The sequence below is a fragment of the Centrocercus urophasianus genome, unplaced genomic scaffold (assembly GCF_019232065.1).
Source record: "Centrocercus urophasianus isolate 14NV4802_14NV808 unplaced genomic scaffold, USGS_Curo_1.0 seq_23, whole genome shotgun sequence".
In the NCBI taxonomy this organism is placed as follows: domain Eukaryota; kingdom Metazoa; phylum Chordata; class Aves; order Galliformes; family Phasianidae; genus Centrocercus; species Centrocercus urophasianus.
The window spans coordinates 3,224,032-3,244,105 of NW_024884789.1; the positions used below are offsets into that span (position 1 = coordinate 3,224,032).

Below are 20,074 nucleotides of genomic sequence, written 5' to 3' on the forward strand. Positions count from 1 at the left end.
TTTGAGCTTAACTCAGCTATTCTGATAATTTGTGTAAGTAATCCTGTCATTTGGGAGAAAGAAAATATGATTTCATTTTGAGTCAGTTAATTAGGAAATGAGATCTTTGGGGAATTATGTACATTTTCTGCAGGTTTGAGGAAGTCAGCCTTAAATCCTTTCCATTTCAGTGTTCCTACCCCAGCATGTTTTACAGTTCTGCGATTTGAAGGTGGTGTGTTGTCCTCCCTTTAACATGGTGCATGGTTACCCAAAAAGCATTTTATGAAATATGCTGCACTGCTCTTTTTCATGTGCCTGTATTAAAAATCCCTTCATATGGACACAGTCTGGGAACATCTTGGCTGGAACACGCTAGATCAGACTGCTTAGATCTCAAAGGAGGAGCTTTGTGTTGTGCTGTCCTATGCTCATTGTATTGTGTCTTAGAAGAATTTTCCTTCCTACGGGGGGTAAGATCAGCCTGGTGTGTGGGAGTGATGGAATGGCTGCACAGATGGGGCTGTTAGTTAGGATCACTGGGGTATCAGCAGCTCTAGCAGGTAAGGAATGAGAAAGATCAATGGTCTCTCATTCAAGCCATGGACTTGTAATAATGACTGTGAGTACTGATTAAGCTGGAGGATTTCTCTCTTCTCTCCACATTTCCAAGACAAAAAATGATAAACTGAATTTTGTCCGAGCCCTTCTGTTTCAGCAGATAGCATTTAATTTAGTAAGCAGTTCAATCACATGTGATTTATTAAATGTTTGTTAATATTTGGAAGTGAAGTTGCTTACGTGAGTAGGCTCGTAGAAGGCCCAGCCAGGCTGTGTGCATCAAGCTGATGGCATGAAAAAAACTGGAAGGAGTGAGTGCCAGTCAGATGGTGTTAGGCCAAGCCTTGCAAGTGCTTACGTATTTCCAGCTAAGGGCATGACACGTGTAACTGGGAGTGTGGCTTTAACAGTGGTCTGCATTAGTCATAGGTGAATAGCTTAATCCTCTGTGGAATTTGAGGTAGAATATTATGTAGGAACTGAAAACTTGCTTTGGAGAAAGGAAAAAGTGAGAGAAGCACTTCTCTCAAAATGTGAGATTCTTTAATTAAAGGCAGTAGGATAAGTAATAAATATTTGCATTCTTTAAACAGGATAAGTAATAAGAGAGTTATTTGCATTCTTTAAAAAGAAAAAGAAAACACTGAACTATTGAGCAGATTAGTGAAGGATGTGAACGTTAGAAGATATAACTTACTGCAAGGCTTGGACATAAACCGTGGAACTTTCCTTAATAATCTATTTAAATCATTCAGAGCTGATCTGGATCCAGCTCTGACCGCTGATGTCTGTGGTAAAAATGCCTGCTGGTTTTGCTGGGAGAAAAGGCAGCCAGCCCAGGCAGGCAGGTAAAGGCTCTGCTGACAGGTGGAAGATTCTTTGTACCAAACTGTGGTCATCTGCTGATGACATTGGCTTGTAGTAAGCTGAAATGTTAGTTGTTTCATCATGCAGACTAACAAAACTTGTGCCTTCTAGATTTTGGTATGACAAGAGATATCTACGAGACAGATTATTACCGGAAAGGAGGGAAAGGTTTGCTGCCTGTCCGCTGGATGTCCCCGGAATCACTGAAGGATGGAGTCTTCACGACGCACTCCGATGTCTGGTAACAAAAAAGGGGGTTTGAAAAAGCAGTTTTAGCCCTCTTCTTTCTGGTCTCTGCTCTTGTTTTCCAGGATTTAATTAAGTATCCTGCTTCTTCTGGCTCCTCAGATCCTCTGGTTATCCACTGCAAAGCTTTTTACTTTCTGTTGTTTCTGTTGCAAAAATCAAGGGCTCATGAGGTTATTCTGCCCTCAGAGGCAGAGCCTTAAATGGATTTCCAAAGCTGGAGGTGCAGCTTAATTCCTGCTGTGAGTTGTAAAATCACTTGTGCAGTGAAGAACATTACCTTCACCTGGAAGAGCAAGTTGTCATTTTTCAAATTGCCCTCCTTCAAGAAAAGCATTCTAAGTTGCCAAGAATATGGAAAGGTTCATGGTGCTGACCTGCTTTTCTATCAAAACCTTCTGTGTAAATAGCTCCACTTTCCTGCAGACGGTTTGTGTACACTACCAATTTTTTTCTTTGGAGCTCTCCCTCGTGTGCATTCTTCTCCATTTGGGGCTTTGTTTGCTTGTTTTATATACCGCAAGATGCGGAAATAGGTTTTTCTTTAAAAGCACATTGCTTAGTTGCTGTATCTATGAAGTTATTAATAGAGGCATTCAGGAAATTTCAAAATAAACTTCTTAGTAGAAATAATACTCTGGAACATTCCTCTCTCCCTCTCACCCCCACCCCCCCACTGCTTCTTTCTGCTTTTGCAGAAAGACAGAGAGGCCTTGGCAAAAGATGAATGTGTACTGGCAAAACCTCTGCCTCTACTCAGACTTTTATGGTTTCTCTGCCTCCTTAACAAGATGTTTTTACTGCTGATTTGTTACAGAATTGGCAGCTGAATGCCTCCAAGTGCCTAAAAGTCAGTTGAAATGGTATTTTAGTAGTAAACTGCGTTTTCTTTAAACAGCTTGAGGATTTTGGAGTCAGTGGGCTGCGATCCACGGCATCAACTTCAAAAAACAAGTGGAAAAGCACAGTATCAGAATGTTACTTCAGTTATTGTGCTTTTTTTTTTTTTTTTTTTTTCCCTTCTCCATATGGCTAATAACTTATGTATCCAGTAACCTCAAAGTTTGAATTCAATGAAAATATCCACTTTGAGTTGGAGGGGAAGCCCTCATCAGCCATTCACCTAACAGAACCACGCTTCTGGCAGTTCCTCTGTAGTAAAACAATTCTGGGACTTGTAATGGCTTCACAAAGCAGACAGATCTGAAATACATCACTAGAAAAATCCCCAGATTTACAAGTGAATTTAGCTTAGAGTGAAGAGCTGGCAGATCTGCCTCTTCTAACCACCAAACAGGAACTTCCAAGTCCAACCCTCATTTTCGGCCTTTGTTTCATGTCTGTAGCAGATCAGCTGTTCAGCTTTGTTGATGTATTGCTGTTGTTCATGCAAATTTTCCTATTCACCTGCAACTCCTAGGTAGCGTTTCTGTTTAAAATGGACTTGGATTCCAGAACACACAAACATAACAGATGAGATGCAAAGTCAAGCATCGGTACTGAATTTGTGCTTCAGTTGTTGCAGGAAGTGTATGTTGTTCTCTTAGAGTTCTAACAAAAGAGTGTTCTTTGTGCAAAGCAAGACTGATCAAACTGTATTGCATTTTAGTAGCGGGACATGGAATGTATTGTAGCCAGACTACTGCAGATGTCCCATAAAGGAAAGCAGCTCACTGACAGGAGTGATGGAAAACGTAGGGGAGAAAAGTCAGATCTGACAGATCCGTAGTTATAAGCATAGAAGGAGGAAAGCATCAACTGCTGGACTGCAGCTCTACAGAGCTCGTCAGCACTTCGGTTTCCTCTTGGCGTGGTTTGTGAATGGTGAAGTGATTTTTTTCCTAAAATTCAGCTCGTGTGGGGATGCTGGTTTCACACGAGGTTTAGAATGTGTAATGCTTGCATTTGCCACATATCCATGGATAGAGATGGTCTTAATTTTTAATTCAGATCAAAAATTTCCAGTGTTTCCTTCTAGTTTGCTTCTCAGTAACTTTTAGTTGTGTACCTTGAAGGCCTCTTCATCCCCATGAATAATCACCTGAGTCCCTGTGTTGAAGTTGCTTTATGAAAACTTGCTGAGCTTATGAAGACTTTTTGAGGGGCCATTCATGGTTTTTTTCAAACAATATATTAAAAAAAAAAAAAAAAGTAGATAGTTCTTTTCTGCCTCTTTGGTAGGAAATTGTGACATCTGGTTCCGTGTTCTTAGAGATCAGTTTTAGGAGCCAAAATGTCAAAAAGACAAAACTGCAAGTGGTCAGAGTGCAAGATTTATAAGCTGTAAGGTGAAATGGCAAACTGCACAAGTGTCTGGAGGTTTTTAAGGGTGGAGCTTTATTTTGGCAATTCATTCTTTTGTTGCTTTCCAGGCTGAAGAATGAGGTAATTAGACAAGAGTGTTGTTGTTGTAGTTGGAAAGAACACTTGTTGTGTAGGAGAACGTTTTAAAATGAGTGTAATACTGTTCAGGATGAGGGTGTGCTTTTGTAAATAGGTCTTCAGCATCTTGCATTCTTCCTGAGATAGTGGTTGCCTTGAAGGAGCAGTGTAAGTGTACTTGTTATGGTGATGTGGCTAGGAGGTGTGCAGAACTTGCTCTCCTTATTCCTGCAGCGATCAAAGCAGCTTCAAAGCCACCAAGGTGCTGAACTGACCCGCTGTTCCTCCCTCCCCTGAAAGGCTAACAGCTGCAGGTCTGTCTGTGGCTTCTGGCTTCAGTTACAAGCCACTTCAGATCCAGTGTATAACAGAAAGGTAAAAACCTCTGTTCCATGACCAGCTAATAGTGCTGGACCCCTGGTTGCACAGCAGCGTCCTGTTGGAGCTGCGCTTCTGTCTCTAAACCTGACTCAGCATTTTAGCCGCAGAAGACAAGACAGCAGCTAGATTTGTTCATTGCGCAGCAGCTCTAAAAGTAGATGACTGTTCAATGCAGGGCAGACAATTTGATCTGTCTGCTCAATAAACTAATTTTAAATTGGGGTATTTTTAGAAAGTGTCGATATTTACATCTGAACTATCCAGTTACATAATTGTGTTTATTCACCAGTAATCAGTTTGTCTTATTAGACCAACTTCTTGTTTTTCGCTTCTACTGTCCTTTGTAGTTAGCTGGGAATAGCTAGGAGCTCTGTTTCAGGATGTTGCTAAAGGAGTAGCTGGGTTTCTTAGTTGGACTTAGCTGTACTGCTGAAGCAGCGAAGTGTAGAGCCTTTGTTCAAGGAGCTGGAGAACATTTCTGCTGCTTCTCAGCCTTTTTCACAGATCACTTCCGTTAGTTGTTTCTGTATTTCAAATGCCTTGATCCTTACTTTGCATTTTTTACTTAGAATGTGGAGGAAATCAGAGCGGAGAGACAAATGGGAAGTATTGCTCAGTTTCTGCCTGGGGAACGGAAGCAAACCTGGTTGGTTTGCTTCTAAAGGGGAGGCAGCTGAGATACAGGTGTGGTGGGTGCATTTACTGTTTAGCTCTCTGCTGCCTGGAATGGTAAGGAAAAATTGAAGCTTTGAAATGAAATTTGTGTGACTCGATTTCTGACAAAAAGCAGCTTGCACTGGAAAGAAAGCTTAGAGTTCTGCTTCATTGTCAGCTCAGCTGCTATCAGCAGTACCTGAAAGATGTCACATGTAGACTTTGGGTTTCATTTCTTTAATGCACAGAGTTGCAATTTTTCCCTTGCTGTCTCTGTCACTTTGGGACTGGTTGGTTGTTCTTTAAAAAACCATCTCTCCAGCAGCTCTCCAACCTGCACAGGAGGTTGATAGGAGCAGTATTCTTTTTCCTTCTTCCCTTACCTGCATCTTTCCCTCTCTGCTGTTCTTCCTACCTCCCAGGGTGCCTTGAATCTGAACTCAGAGCTGTGGAAGAGGGAAATGAGGTTTGTGCAGATCGTCCAGACAAGCGCCCAGCTTAGCTGTCCTCTGAATTAGGAGGCTTCTGGTCAGTGCAAGGAGCCTGTGATGGCTTTTCTTACTGATCGACCTTTGCAGAACCGTTATAAACAAGCAGTGTTGGACTACTGAATAATGGTGATCAGCTCTCACCTGTAAGTTACGGTGTGAAAATTAAGAGATTTGTTTGTAAAAGGAAGCTCCCCCAGAAACCGACCTGCTCAGCGTCATCAAAGAAAAATATCCTTGTAAACATTGCTTGGCTTTCTAAAGTTCTTTTGTTTTCCAGGTCTTTTGGTGTTGTACTTTGGGAGATTGCAACATTAGCGGAGCAGCCGTACCAAGGCATGACCAATGAGCAAGTGCTCCGCTTTGTGATGGAGGGAGGTCTGCTGGAAAAGCCAGACAACTGCCCTGATATGCTGTAAGTGTCTGCAGTTACCATTGTCTCAGTGCTCAGCTTATTCTTCATGATCCCTTTGTGCCTGCTCCTGCCCTGTCTGCCACAGGAGAGGCTATTAAGATGTGACTGCAATGCAAGATGCTGCTTGAACAGTCTCTGTCAATTTTCTGTTTTGTAGTAATTAGAGTTACCATCAAACACCTTTGCTTGTGGGCAGAATCTCACATTGGGCTCTTTCATAAGGAAGCAACACCCAATCTCTGTGTTCCTAACTAAATTTACATTTAATAACAGCTCAGCGTCATCTGCTGCAGTGGAAAATGTTGTACCTGTATCTTGTCTCTTCTGCTCCAAGGAAGTCTGTTGGGGATTAGGAGAAAAAAGAGCTTAGCTATACTGTGCTCAAACTCTATGCAATGCAAGTTTTCAGTTCGGTGTACAGATAAATGAATCCTTCGTTCCTGTGTCTGAAGCAGCTTTGGATCTTCCATGTCGGTCGCTGCTCGTTGCATTTAGGTAAACAAGTCTGCCCAGCCAACAGTTTCCTGCCCTCTGAGCACAGAAAGAGGCACGCAGAAAAACCTTTGTGTCCCCCTCAAGCCCGCACAAAGCCTCACGGCCGAGCAGCATGCAGCACAGCAGGCTTCGGTTTTTAGCTTTACATTGCTGAAATACTTCTGCTGGCTTTGGTGTGCAGCAGTTTCAGTTGTTCAGACTTTATTACTTTGATATACTTCCCAAACTGGCTTTTGGGAAGGAAATACTGCGTCTTGCACTTATTGAAATTTGTTGGAGGCCCGCAGAAGGGATACAATCACTTAAGGGCCTCAGCTGCTTGAGATTCTTAGGAAAAGAGCTTTTTTGGCTGGCCGGCTGGCTCTGGTTTCAGATGACAGGCAGCGTTGTTTTTGTTGTTTGAGGGGGGTGGGTGTATGTGCAAGGGGAGGTGTAGTGCCATGTGATTCCTCAGTTTCACATTCTTTCCTTTCCACGATGCTGTGGAGAATTTCTGGCAGGCGGATCGACCGGAGATTGTTTCACATGGTGAGCACAGTGTAATGGAGGCAGGGATGGGGCGGAACGGGGCTGTGAGGGGCTCTGGGTAAGGCTGCTGTGCTCCCCGAGTCAGCAGGGAAAAATGAGCTCTGCAGTGAGAGCAAACTTGACAAGAGTTTCAGCCTCAGAAATTCCACATTTACCTGGGGCATGTGTGGTATGGGCAGGGCGAAAAGAAGCTCTCACTGCTGCAGCCCATCGTCTACTCGCCTTATTTCTTGAGACTAATTCTGTGCTCGTGGGCACTGCTTTCACCAGGTCTGCTTGCAGGGTAACCAACGTGTCCTTGCATTGCTGTAAACCAGCAAAAACCTTTTTTGTGCCGATTTTAAATGAAGCTGCTCACAACTGATGGCTGTTAATGGCCATCAAAACTAGGTGGACATGGCAGAGGGGCAGAATGAAAATACCTTCCTTTCATTTTAACTTCTCTCCATTGGAACAAGAAGCAGAACTAAGGCACATCCAGTTATCCAGATTAGTGATGTCTCTCTTATTTCGTCAGTAGAGCTGTGAAAAAAAGATCCTAACTTTGTCCAGGTGCTGAAAGAAATTGAATGCATTGGCCTTAGAAGTGTATTGTGACTTGCTGTAGCTTCCTTTGAGCTTATTTTGTCTTTGTATTAGGACAGTCTCTCGAGCCTGCTGAAATTCAACGAGGTTGCTAAGAGAATAGCAGTAGGGAGCTCCAAAAGTAATCTTTACCTTTTCTCCACGTATTGGGCATCCGAAGAACCTATTCTATGTACTGTAGTGCCTGGGGTTTTTTGCACACTTGCGCTGCTTTTCCCATTGTCTGTCCTATTGGCCCCAGGTTGGGTGTAGGTGCTGTTTGGCCCTCAGCAACTGATGCAATCATAGCTCACTGTTACTGCTGGTAGGCAGGGAGCTGCCCTAGGGGCAGAGTTGCTTCTCTCCCTCCAGCTGTCTGTTTACCCACACCTCAGTGTGGGACATTATTATTGAACCTACAGAAAGATGCTTGTGGCAGAGTTGCAAGCATGTATTCTCTGTGCTAGATACTGACTGTTCTGTGGTACTTACTATTAGCTCACAGCATTAACTCAAGATGCCCAGAAAGCAAAGCCTGCCTGTTGTAGGCAAGTCAGCATACTTCTGTGATGCTCAGCAAACCAGAAGTGGAGCTAGGAGCACACGTGGTGGTAGGAGATGACTGCACATGTATTTTTTATTTAAATTGCTTTGACGGGCGAGCAACTAAAATGTAATAATGGGAGGATGGTATCTAATGTGGAAAACAAGTTTACCTTTCTGAAGAGATGGAGAAATATACTGACACACAAAAATGTCCAGAACAGGTGGAGTAGGTGTTCTGCTGTGGGGAAGCGTGGATGAGAATAGAAGAATCTCTCTGCAACTGACACCGAACCGACTATTTTTAACCGTGCAGATGATGTGAGTGTTGACACAGCCGTGCACACTCCTGCCACAGCACAGCAGTTCTTGTAAGGGCCTCTTGTTGCCCCCTGTGTGAATGCTACGTGGTGCAAGCGGTCTTGGCCGTTCCATCTCTCCTAAGACTGCAATGCCTGTAATGCTTGTTAGTGGCTGTGCTTTGCTAACCCCTGCTAGCAGAGAGCCATCAGCTTTCCCAGCAGATCAGAGACCAAGGACACTTGAAGAACTGGAGGGGTTCTGTTCTGCAGCGTGGATGTATCAGATGGTTGTGCAAAGGTGGATTTTATGGCACAGTTGTCTTGTGGGTCAGAGAAATGGTAAATCACTGGGAAGGGGCTGAGCACAAAGAAGATGGTATTTCTGCAGGCTTTTCACTCTTGCACAGGGTGAAACAAGACTCAGCTCTGTTTATGCTACACCCTCTTGGCATAGTTTGCATGATTTTACAGACAGAACCATGCAGTAAGACAGATGGTTCAATAAGATGGTGCCAGGAGAAGCTTTGCTGTTTTTCTCCTCTTCCTGTGTAATAAGGAAAGTTTTTATGTACTACCATTGTTAGGCAGCATTTGTCAGGTGATGGCTGCGTTGCAAGAAGATTACAGCTGAGGCTCTCAGACAGTGCGTTCCCATGGGGCTTTTAGAAATTGTGTAGGCTGGAATTCCACGCTGCTTTTGAAGTAAGACTTGCTTCCCCCACGTGTAGATGGCTAGACTGTTTACGTAGTACTGATTTTTCCTTTGTTCCTGGCACTCACTTGGTTTGAGGGTCTGCTCTCAGAGGTGACACCAGCGTGCAGCAGCAGCAGGGCAGGAGAGCTCACTGCTCTTTTCTCTATCAAATCACGTCTGATGCAAAGCACAAGTGCACACTCAAATGGAATGCAACTTCTATAGTAATTTTCCATATATATATATTTTTTAATGTCTCAGTGCAAGAAGTAACCGCACTTCTGCAGTGTTCTTTGAGCAAAAGATGCGTTAGGGTGGCACTGGTTATTCCCCAGTCTAATGCCTCCAGCTTCCTCAGGCTCACTTGCCACCAGCCAGAAACACACTCGATAGAAGTACTTGGGTTGTATTAGCAGCCTGCAAAGTCTTCCATTGTCTGCTGGAGAGTTTTTTTTAAGATAATGTAAACAAGGTCTTAGAGCCCACAGAGTTAAAAAGAAAAGAAATATCCTTTTATGGGAACTCTGTAGGCTTTTTAAATCTGGAATGGATTAAAAGAAACATCACATGTCCTTGTTTGTGCTGATGTCACATGCATTACTCCACTGCTTGTGGTATCTCCTTAGCATTGCCCTTAGGCCTCAGGGCGAAGTGCCAGTGAATATCCAGTGTTCTTGGCTCCAGCCGAGGCTGCTATTCAGGGACTCAGCAGTCAGCTGGAAAGGAAACAGCAATGAAGTAACAGAAATGGATTTTATATATTTATGTCTCAAGCTTTCCTCCTCGGCTGTGGGTGAGGGTGTAATACAGTTTTATAGTTTGGCTTCACTTTCGCTATGAAAGCCTCTTAAAGACTCGAAAACAAGCGATAGTTGAGCAGTGTTTTGTGTCTACGTGCCTGCTGCCATCCGGCCTTGAGGAGCGGGGTGCTCGCACAGCACAGCCGGTTTTGCCAGCTTCTTTTGGGTGTCACAGGGCCGTGCTCAGGTGGTTGGCTTCTGTTCACACGGCGTTGTGCCAGCCAAGCTCTCGCTGTAATATTTGTGCATTCAAATGTACTTCAATTAAGATCACTTTTGTTTTGGTTGAAGTGCTCTCAGCAGTGTTTGCATCCCAAACACAGCAGCCTTCCCCGGTTTTGCTGGTTCTGGTCGGCTGGGAACGGCATTTCCCCGCAAAGAGCTGAGAGGGAGGGACTGCTTTGTTTTGGTTGTGTTTCAGGCCAGGGCTGTGCATTGGTGCAGCAGGCATGGAGCAGGGCTCCAGCACGGTGACAGCCATGTTGCAAGGCTTACTCCAGGGCAGCGACCCTTCAGAAAGTAGGGCCTCAGTCTGTGACAGACTTGGGAGCTATCCCAAAAAAGAGTGTGTTCTTGTTTATTTGGCTTTGTCTTTTTTAATGAAAAAGAAAAAAAATCCGCATGCTGATGCAGAGACCTGGTGACCCGCTGTGAGGGCCAAAGGCAGTGCAGAGTGAAGCATAACATGGAATTTCTTGCTTACTTTTGACCATCTGTAAAGGAAAAACACCTGTGCAAGCTAAGAAAATGATTTACATATTACTGATTTGTTTTGTGTTTTTGTTTCGCCAGCGTGGGACGTTGTACAGGTCTGTTTATTGATGTGCTTGAACAGGTGATCTCAGGCTCCTCAAAGCATTATGCTTCCCAGGACGTAAATGAAAAAACGTAATTTTAAAATAAAAGGTTAGAGAATGTTTTTGAGATTTGCAAATGCCTTTTGGATATTGCAGTTTTAAAGAATTTTCTTCTTCCAAAGAAAAAAAAGCTTTATTTTATTATTATTTTTTTTTTACCTTGTATTTCTTATTCTATTTTTTTTTTTTTTTCAAAACACTGTTGGTAGAGTAAGAACTGATTTATTTGAAAAGATGGTCTGAGAGGTGCTATCAGGTGTCTGGGTAAGTAGAGGATGCTTTGCAGGAGAACCAGGGACGTGCCACATGGGAATAAGAATACAGAATAGTGCTGGATGTCAGGTGTCGCAGGACTGCTTTATGAGCAGGCGTGTGTGGAAAGGGGGTTGAGAAGGTTTAGATCGGAGCCGTAGAAGTCAATCAGCGGTTGGAAAGCAGGTCAGTGTGTGTCCCAGGGATGTCAGCCTGTAAAAGTCCTGTCACTTCGTCTCCCATCTTTGTTAAGCGACTTTCTGAGACGCTCGATCTGATTCAGTCACGGCCGGTCGCACTCCAGGCAGGGCTTGTAAAACACCTCACTGAATGGATTTGCTGTGTGTTTCCCGTCCAGGTTTGAACTGATGCGCATGTGCTGGCAGTACAACCCGAAGATGAGGCCCTCCTTCCTGGAAATCATCAGCAGCATTAAGGACGAGCTGGATCCGGCGTTCAGAGAGGTCTCCTTCTTCTACAGCGAAGAGAACAAGCCTCCGGACACAGAGGAGCTTGACCTGGAGACTGAGAACATGGAGAGCATTCCTTTAGATCCCTCCTCTACCCTCCAACCCACTGACAAGCACTCAGGACACAAAGCCGAGAACGGCCCGGGGGTGGTGGTACTTAGGGCCAGCTTTGAGGAGAGACAGCCGTACGCACACATGAACGGGGGACGCAAGAACGAGCGGGCCTTGCCGCTGCCCCAGTCTTCGGCCTGCTGATCCTTAGACCCAGAATCTGACAGAAACAGAACACGGGAAAACGCGTGTATTGGGGGAAGAAAGAAAGAAAACTACAATATATTCAAAAGCCCTACTGTACCTCAGTGGATCTTCAGAACTGCCATAGCTGCACTTGGGAGAACCCTTTTTTTCAGTAAACAAGTTATTGGTTTTTTTCTTTTTTCAATATGCAAGCAGATGTTTGTTTCGGTAAAGGACTCCATTCATGGGGCACACAGTTGGCCTTTTAAAACTCTAATGTTAACACTTAATAGCAACAGAAAACTTGAGATTTGATGTCTCTCTCTCTCTCTCTCCCCTCCCTCCCTATCTCTTTCTTTCTGTCTGTCTTTGCTTCATAATGGGAAACATATCTGCGTGCAAGTTCAACCGTACGGCACTTTTATCAGATCAAAGATATCGCAGGCCAGGTGGCTCCTGCTCCCCTGCAAGCACCTGCCTAACACTGTAGGTCTTTATTTAAAAAAAAAAGAAAAAAGAAAAAAAGAAAAAACAGGAAAAAAAGAAACAGAAAAAAAAAAAACAACACAAAACAAACAAAAAAAAAAAACAAAAAAAAACCAAAAAAAAAAAAAAAAACCAAAAAAAAAATTGAAAGACTGGATTTTTAATGTTGCTCTTTAAACTTTTTAGAAACGTGTAAAAGAATAAAAAAGGGCCATCATTCGTCCAAGGTTGTTACCATTTTCAACGCTGCCAAATTTTGCCAAAAAATAAAAAAAGAACTTTTTTTTTTTTTTTTGGATTTTTTTTAGGCATGGAAGGAGCACAGTAATCAACTGCTCTGTTTAAGAGAGATCCTGACCAATACATTCTATTCAATCATACACTGGTATTAAAAGGAAAAAAAAAAAATTGTTTAGGTTCTTTTTTTCAAAACTGGATAAAATGTGATAATTTTTTTTTTTTCTTGTGATGGAGAAGATAACAGGGATGGAGTAAAGAAACAGCCCTCCCTCCACCCCGTGCCCATCCCGATGAATTCTGGACAAAACTGGCAGTGGTGAGCTAAACCAACACGTGCATTTGGTACAAAAAAGTCAACCGCACGCCAAAAATGAGATGTGAGAACCATGACAAAAGCGGCAGAGATCTCCATCGTTGCAGCCTGCCTTCCTCCACAGGCTTGCAGGGAAAAAAGCACCAATAAAACAAAAATTGGAGAAGACAAAAAAAAAAAAGCAGTAACCGGATTCAAGTATATAATGCTTTGTTGACCTTTTCTCTTTATGATTAAGACTTCTCGAAGGGTCTTGCAGTTCTATGTTAGACCATGGATCATTTGCATACACATTGTCTTTTGTGTCACTTTTATAACTTTTTTACGGTTCAGATACTCATCTATATGTCTGTACAGAAAAAAGCTGCTATTTTTTTTGTTCTTTATCTTTGTGGATTTAATCTATGAAAACCTTCAGGTCTGCCCTCCTTCCCTTCCCTCCCACTTCAACAAATTTTCTTATGCTTTGTACTATAGTGTGTAACTCTTACTTCTTCCTTCCCAGTAACTGATACCTTTCATATGATTTGCCATGAACTGTTTAATGCCTTTTTATAAATGCATTTCCTCCTCTTTTTCTTTTTTTTTTTTTTTTTTTTCCCATTAGTTGTTTTACAACATCTTGGCTGTGTGGGTCACAGGGCTTTTGAGGAGGACATGGAGAAAGAAGGGACGCCCCACACCGAGCGCTCCAGCAGCGGTGTGGTGTTTTTCAGACCCAGTTTTCCTTCCTTCCCACGAACCTCTGCCCAGACAGCATGCGAGTCTGTTACAGTGCAAGGCATGATACAAACTCAGGTCAGAAAAAAAGGTTAAATATTTAGTACATTCTTGTTCAGTGTTTATGTTCATTGTTGTACAAGGGTCCTGCTCCTCCTTCCCTCCCTGCTTGTTTAGATTGTGGCACACACCCCCCACCCATCCCCACAACACTCCCACACAGACACACACGTGCACACACACACTCTTTTTGTTTGTTGGGTACAACAGCAGACGCCAGGCTTTTGGGTCACTGATTTTGAAAACGACTATTTGAACTCTGCCACCCCTTGAAGAAGAGCCGTATGAATCGTGGCTGGCGGCACAGGGCACTTTTTGGGTGGCCGTTGAACACCTGGCTCCAGCCCCAGCTCTTTGCCTTCCCGATGAGGAGGTCCTCCTGGAGGACGCAGTGGGCTGCATTTTGCACCCCAAGGTAAACAGAACTAAAAACACCCAAATCAACAGCACGCCATTTCCGTGGGGTAGGGTGGAAAGCATGTAGCTGGAGCCAGCGGCTCGGCTAGCAAACAGTTAAGTGTTGGCAGCTATGGAAACCTGTTCAAGTCCAAGCCTGTTGCTTAAGTCATAGACCAAACCTCAGAACAAAAGAAAATGAGTGAGCTTGTTTGTTCAGTTGCAGAAGCCTTGGTGAAAAGGGAAGGAGGGGGCCATCATAAAGCCTACAACCAAGGAGACGTAGCAGTTGCTCATCTTAGTTACAGCATCTTAGCCTTTGTTTAGCACTGATCCAGCCAACTGATGGCAGTGAAGAGGTGGTTCTGGGATGGAAATGTTTAAAACCTTTGAGTAAGAACAAAGACTTAAAATATACTGATTGCTAGTTTTGACTGGAGATTTTTAAAAGTTTGTAGTGCTTTTTGCTTGTGTAGTTTAGGTCCCATTATCTTCTCTTGCCTCTGTCCCATAGTTATTTTTCCCTTTTAAAAATGAAAAAGACAAAAAAGTTAATTAAGAAGGTATTCTATGTAGGATTTTTTATTTATTTTTGTGATATCAGTTTAAATCACTGTAGAGATGCCCCATAATAAATTTAAATACTGAGATAAGGGTTTTTGAGTATGACAGGGGGACAGTTTTTGATTTTTTTCAAACATTTATCTACCTCACTCTTATTTTTTTATATGTGTGTATATAAAAAAAATACATCTCACATTTCTCAGCAGCCAATAAATGCCGTCGATACTGGTAACCTCTCACTCCATAAACCACATGCTCTAGGTTCCGGAGGGGAACAGTCACCGCTCATCACAAAGGGTCACTTCAGAATCTTTGCCTCAATTCCAAGGAGTTTTGCCTTTTCAGTTCCAATCTGGTATTGTGAGGAAAATCCGAGAGTTGCCTGACAGGAGGTGGTCGTTCATTAAGGAAACACGAAGGCTTTTTAGCGGGCCGTCGTGGCAGTGCTCAGGTCAGCAGCAGGGCTGCTGCGTGTTCAGAGGGCTGGAGATCTGACCTGAAACGAGAACTTTTCAGTCTGACGAGTTTCGATCAAATTTGCTACAGAAATGAATTGTTTACAGTGTTTGAAGGTCCAGAAGAATTGCTAGAATAAGGAGAGTGGTCCGTTTGGCCTAAGTCATTCCTGGCAAATTTTCCTCAGATGCCACAAGCACCAAAAAGACATTTGGCTGAACCAGCACCCATTTGGCTCACGTAGCACAGTGTTGCTTTTTTTTGTTTTTGACCAACACAGTGACAAACCTGCTGCAGGCTGCCTGATGATAATACCACGTCGAGTTTACAGCTTTGGATCTTTGCTGCTTCTGTTCAATGAGAGCACTGATTTTTTTATTTTATTTTATTTTATCTTATTGTTTTGTTTTTGTTTTCAAAACTAACATAGAATTGAATTTTTTGATGTGCCAGTAAAGTCAGTTTCCCTTTCATCCCCCGTTTATATGCTTCATAACTGTGGATTCTGATGGACCAGCCATCAAATTTTAACTGCCCTCTGACAGCGTGTAACTGGTTTACAAGCACACAGGACTAACACAGGCTTGCCATCAACATGATGTATAATGTTTCTCTTTTTCCAGCTCAGGCAGCTGTTCGTGCAGGTGTTGGTTGTGGTATCTGAATAATGCGATGCTTGGCTACTTCGAATTGCACGCGGCCTCTTGAATATACAGTGCTGTGGTTGAGTACTGCAGGGCTTGTCTTTGGAGGGATCGTTTCTCTCAGACCCTGAAAAAGCAGCAAATTTAAAGTTGTTACCGTGTCCTTTTTGTCTTTCCATTTCTTTGAAGCTTCCAGTGACCTTTTGGTGCAGTGACTGTTCCCCTCACTTGCACATATTGATTACCACAACTGGAGATCCTCAGATCTTTCAGCTGGCTAGGAGGGTTTTGTTAAAACTGTCCAAGTTATTGGTTTTTATAATTTGATGTAGGTGGTTTAAAAATGTGTTAGGAAGAAACACTAATGACGTAGCACCCATTGTGATAGACATTTCAAAAAGCACTTCAATAGAAAACAGTGACGGGACTAAAAGTACGCACGTGTGATGACAGTCAGCTCTCCTGGACCAAACCACCTTCATGATACCATTGTGTTCTGTGTTTGCAATTCAGGCTTAATTACTTTTTTGTTCTGTTTGTTTCCATAGCGTTTTTTGTTGTGTTTTGTGCATTTTGAATAGCTTTATTCACATGGGCTTTTCATGCAGACTTCCCTTGGACAGTAAATCAAGTTGTTTATGCATGTGAACAACTGAGAATTAATGTTGGCTTGATAGAGTCATAATATGGTTTGTAATGTTGTTCTTTCCTGAGACCACTGGCTTGTCTGGTATGGTAAATTTATTCAGAACTTCGACTGTGTTTGAATAAAGTTCAAGTAATCCAGTTTCCTTACAAATTAAAAACAAAAGCCCACCCAGCCCCCAAACCCAGCGTTTTGACAAACATTACCAAGCTGTTTTGATGCAGTAGAATAACAAGCTGGCATCACTGCAGGGGCAGGCTTTGATTTCAGCACTCGGGCCATTGTTCTCACCTGCCTCACATTTAAAAGCTTCTCAGTGGCACGGAAGGTGGTTTGGTTGCAAAGGAAGGTGGCTCCTGTGTAAGCACAGAAGTGTCAGCTGCTTGGTACTAAGAAGCGCTTTTGAGCGAGAGATGAGTTGGACACAGAAGCCAAGCGTGATTGGAAGTTCGAGGCCAGCCTGTGTTCACCAGGTCTTTCTCAGCGTGACGCCTCTGTTCTTTAAAGCTGGTTCTAAGTGATGTATGATTCTAGAGATGTTCGCACTGATGCTCCTGTTGGTCTTTAAAAACAAGTGAAGCCCAGTTTGCCCAGGACCGACTGGTCACCAGGCGGAACCGCTGTCAGGTCCTCTGGGAACTGCCGAGGGTTGTTCCGTACAATCTGAGTCTAAGCGAACAACACTCCTGTTGTTGGTGTAACTCCATAAGTATATATCTATATGGACATAGATATCCGCGTGTGTATGTCTGTAATATAGATATATATGTATTTAAATCCTATTCATTCCACTAGTGCAAGTAACACTTGTTTCCTGTTGTTCTTATTTTGTTTGTCAACGGTGTATTTAATCACTGGGCTAAACAACAGCGGAGGAAGGTGCAAGGGGTCCACTCCTTACTAACCAGTGATAAAAGCCAGATATTGCAACTTAACCCATGAGTAGTTGTGCAGACAAGAATTTAAGAATGGTGTGTAGAAAATAACAGTAGTGGCCAGAGGTGCTGAAGATACAGAACTGTAAATAGGCAGGAGGGCATAAAGGTTGCCTCAGTTGAGGAAACTGGCTGCTCAGAGGCAGTAAGCAGTCTCTGTTACGGAGTGCAGCCAGGTAAATCAGAACTGAGAAGTGCTTATATGGAGACATCTGAAAACAAAAGATATGGAAAAGGATGTTTACGAAGACACAGGGCTTGGCAGAAGCTTATAGTTGTTTCCTGAGCTTGGTGTGCGTGGGGCAGCAGCAGAGCTCAGGTGTCACCATTCTGATCATCGGTGCTTGTAAATAAACCAGACTTTCCAGCTGAAGCGGTAAACTCGTAACAGGAGTTCAGTGGTTGTGGCATTGGTCTGTATGAGTCAGCCTCAACCTTCTGTTGGTCTGTTTTGCAAGTACCAGATCATCACCAGTTGTGTGCGTGCGTATGCGTGCGTGTCCACCTTTTTTGTGCGCGTTCTGTTGATTAGTAATCCATTAGCATTTTCAATAGGGCTTTAAGTCCAGTAGATTACGGGTAGTCAGTTGACGAAGATCTGGTTTACAAGAACTAATTAAATGTTTCATTGCATTTTGTAAGTACATAGAATAATTTTATAAAGTGTTTGTAGTTTATTAATGCCTAAAATATAATTTAAGGGCACTTTTTCTGTCTGTGTGTGCGTGTGTCTGTATGAGATCGGTTTTCTTTGATGGTACCAGTTTACTAGCTAGCTTTACAATATGCCAAAAAGGATCGCTAACTCGTCCAATTCAAGGCTCATCCCTCTCCCACTACCTGCCCAAGCTTTGTGTCTCAGTACATAGAGAACGAGTAAAGAAGTTGAGGAAATGTTCTGTATCTTCAGCATCCTGGTCTTCCAGAGCCCTCTAGTTGGGGTGGGATCATCTTAACTGGTCATTTCACTTTGCTGTCTAGTGCAGTGAACTTAACGGATTGCAAGAACCTCACTGGTTGGGAAAACAGAATGGGTTTTGCTGCTACACAGTCTCACTTGTGCTGTTCAGTACCTGTTTTATGGGTGCCAGGTGGTTTGAAGGAAATGACTGCATAAGAGAAAGCGGGAAGGCAGTTTTTGTAATTACAATTGAAGAACTATTTGCGTATTTCTTATCACTTTAAAAGTTTGTATGCAGCCTCTAAAGATGCTGAAGCATTACCATTTGAAGCTTTGTTGAAATAAGCAAAGCAGGGTCCCTATTTATTTTTATTTAAGAATACTGAAGATCCCTGTTTCCCCCTGAAGTCTGACTAACTGCATTTCTGAAGCGTTACGATGATTTAGATGCTATTTAACGATCAGCTCTTCTGTTTTCTAAACCAGTGAGGTTTGAGATGAAAGGATTGGCCAGAGTTTGTCTACCTCTGGGACAAAAACAAAACTAGAAAGTGCTAAGGAATGGATGCAGTTGCAAATACGACATTTTCTGAGTTTTCTTGTTTAGATTTTTTTAAGAGAAAATTCAACAATAACATGGCCAATTTATTACATAAAAAAGACTTGCTGTGTATAAATTATTCCTAAAGAAATTCCTGTGTTTATATTAAAATGAATCAGTAGATAAAAAAAAAAAATTCAAAATGTTTTTGTATATTCTGTTGTAAGAATTTATTCCTGTTATTGCGATATACTCGGGATTCTTTACATTATGAAAAGAAGAAACTTTGTCTATTTTGAATGGCTGAAGCTAAGGCTCCATTAGTTTCTCTTACTCTGCTTTTTTCTAGTAGTTTCAGTACTACCTGATTTAAGTTAAATAAAAGAATTCTGTATGCATTTGTCTGCTTTTGAATTTGTTGTTCTTCATTGCAAAGCAAGTGCAGCTCAGAAGACTCAAGACTTTTTCTTCTGCACTTCTGGCTGCATTTAGTTGAGCAACTCTGAAAACGATCTTCGTAGAGGTCAGTGCTGCCATTATGCCGTGTTGAAGTCAGAAGTATTGTAATCCAGTGACACTAACCTTTGGACCATTTGTCAGCAGGACTTGATTCATTTGAATGAGGAAAGTCTTTTTCTTTATTTATTTGAAGGAAATCCTTTCGTTTGCTGTTACAGCAATGCATACATGAGGCATTCAGCCATCCAGTACAAAGTTATCAGTTTTCTGCAAATGTTGTTAGAAAAATAGCGACAAGAAAGCTAGCATTATCTTGGCATTTACAATTTCTCTGAGTCTTGTCATAAAAGTCTTGACTGAGGCACAGTGGTGGCCCAGAGCTTGTTCAGGTGTCTGTGCCATTAGGCTATCCTTGTCTCATGTCCTTTTTACTGACACAACACTAGAGCAATGAGCTTTCTTTTCCCTTAGAAAAATCCCAGGTGTCCACGTCAAGATGCTGCTCTTCTGTTCCGGTGATTGTTTTTGAAAAATACTTGCTGGTTTTATGTCATAATTGTCTGTCATGGTACAAGTAAAACTGTGTGCATTGACATTCCCTGTGAGCTAAAGAGGACACACTGTAAACCTCTGTCTTGCCCAGCCTTAATAGAGCAGTGCTTCTGTATGTAGCCATGTCTGAGACACCGAGGAGCCTGGCTTGGCAGGGGAGAAGCTCAGAAGTGATCTGTCAGTGTCTGATCCCAAGCTTTATAAGTTGGGATCTCATTTGGTTCCTGTTTTGTAAGAAAGATAATGTGCCATGACATTCCACTGCGCGGAGCTTCACTGCTCGCCTTTCTTGGGACAAGTTGGCTTGTTGATTTTGATGTACAAATCCCTGCATAGCATGACCCATTGTACTGAAAGGCTGTTGTCTTTGTGCTGTGCTTTGTGGAAGGACAGCAGTGTTTTCCTCTGGGACATATGCTGAGAATTTGGGGAAAGGGTGTTTTCAG

The 20,074-nt window shown here is 42.7% G+C and overlaps 1 protein-coding gene across 1 annotated transcript in view; it reads left to right on the plus strand.

Annotated features, from left to right (window-relative positions):
- Positions 1 to 12,257, plus strand: part of IGF1R (insulin like growth factor 1 receptor) — a 124,362-nt gene extending 112,105 nt beyond the window's left edge. Inside the window, exons 19-21 of the mRNA XM_042824520.1 lie at positions 1,519 to 1,648; positions 5,839 to 5,973; positions 11,367 to 12,257. Of these exons, the coding sequence (XP_042680454.1) occupies positions 1,519 to 1,648; positions 5,839 to 5,973; positions 11,367 to 11,733 (632 nt within the window). The 3' untranslated portion in view covers positions 11,734 to 12,257. The remainder of the gene's footprint in view (positions 1 to 1,518; positions 1,649 to 5,838; positions 5,974 to 11,366) is intronic.
- The last annotated feature ends 7,817 nt before the right edge of the window (positions 12,258 to 20,074 follow it).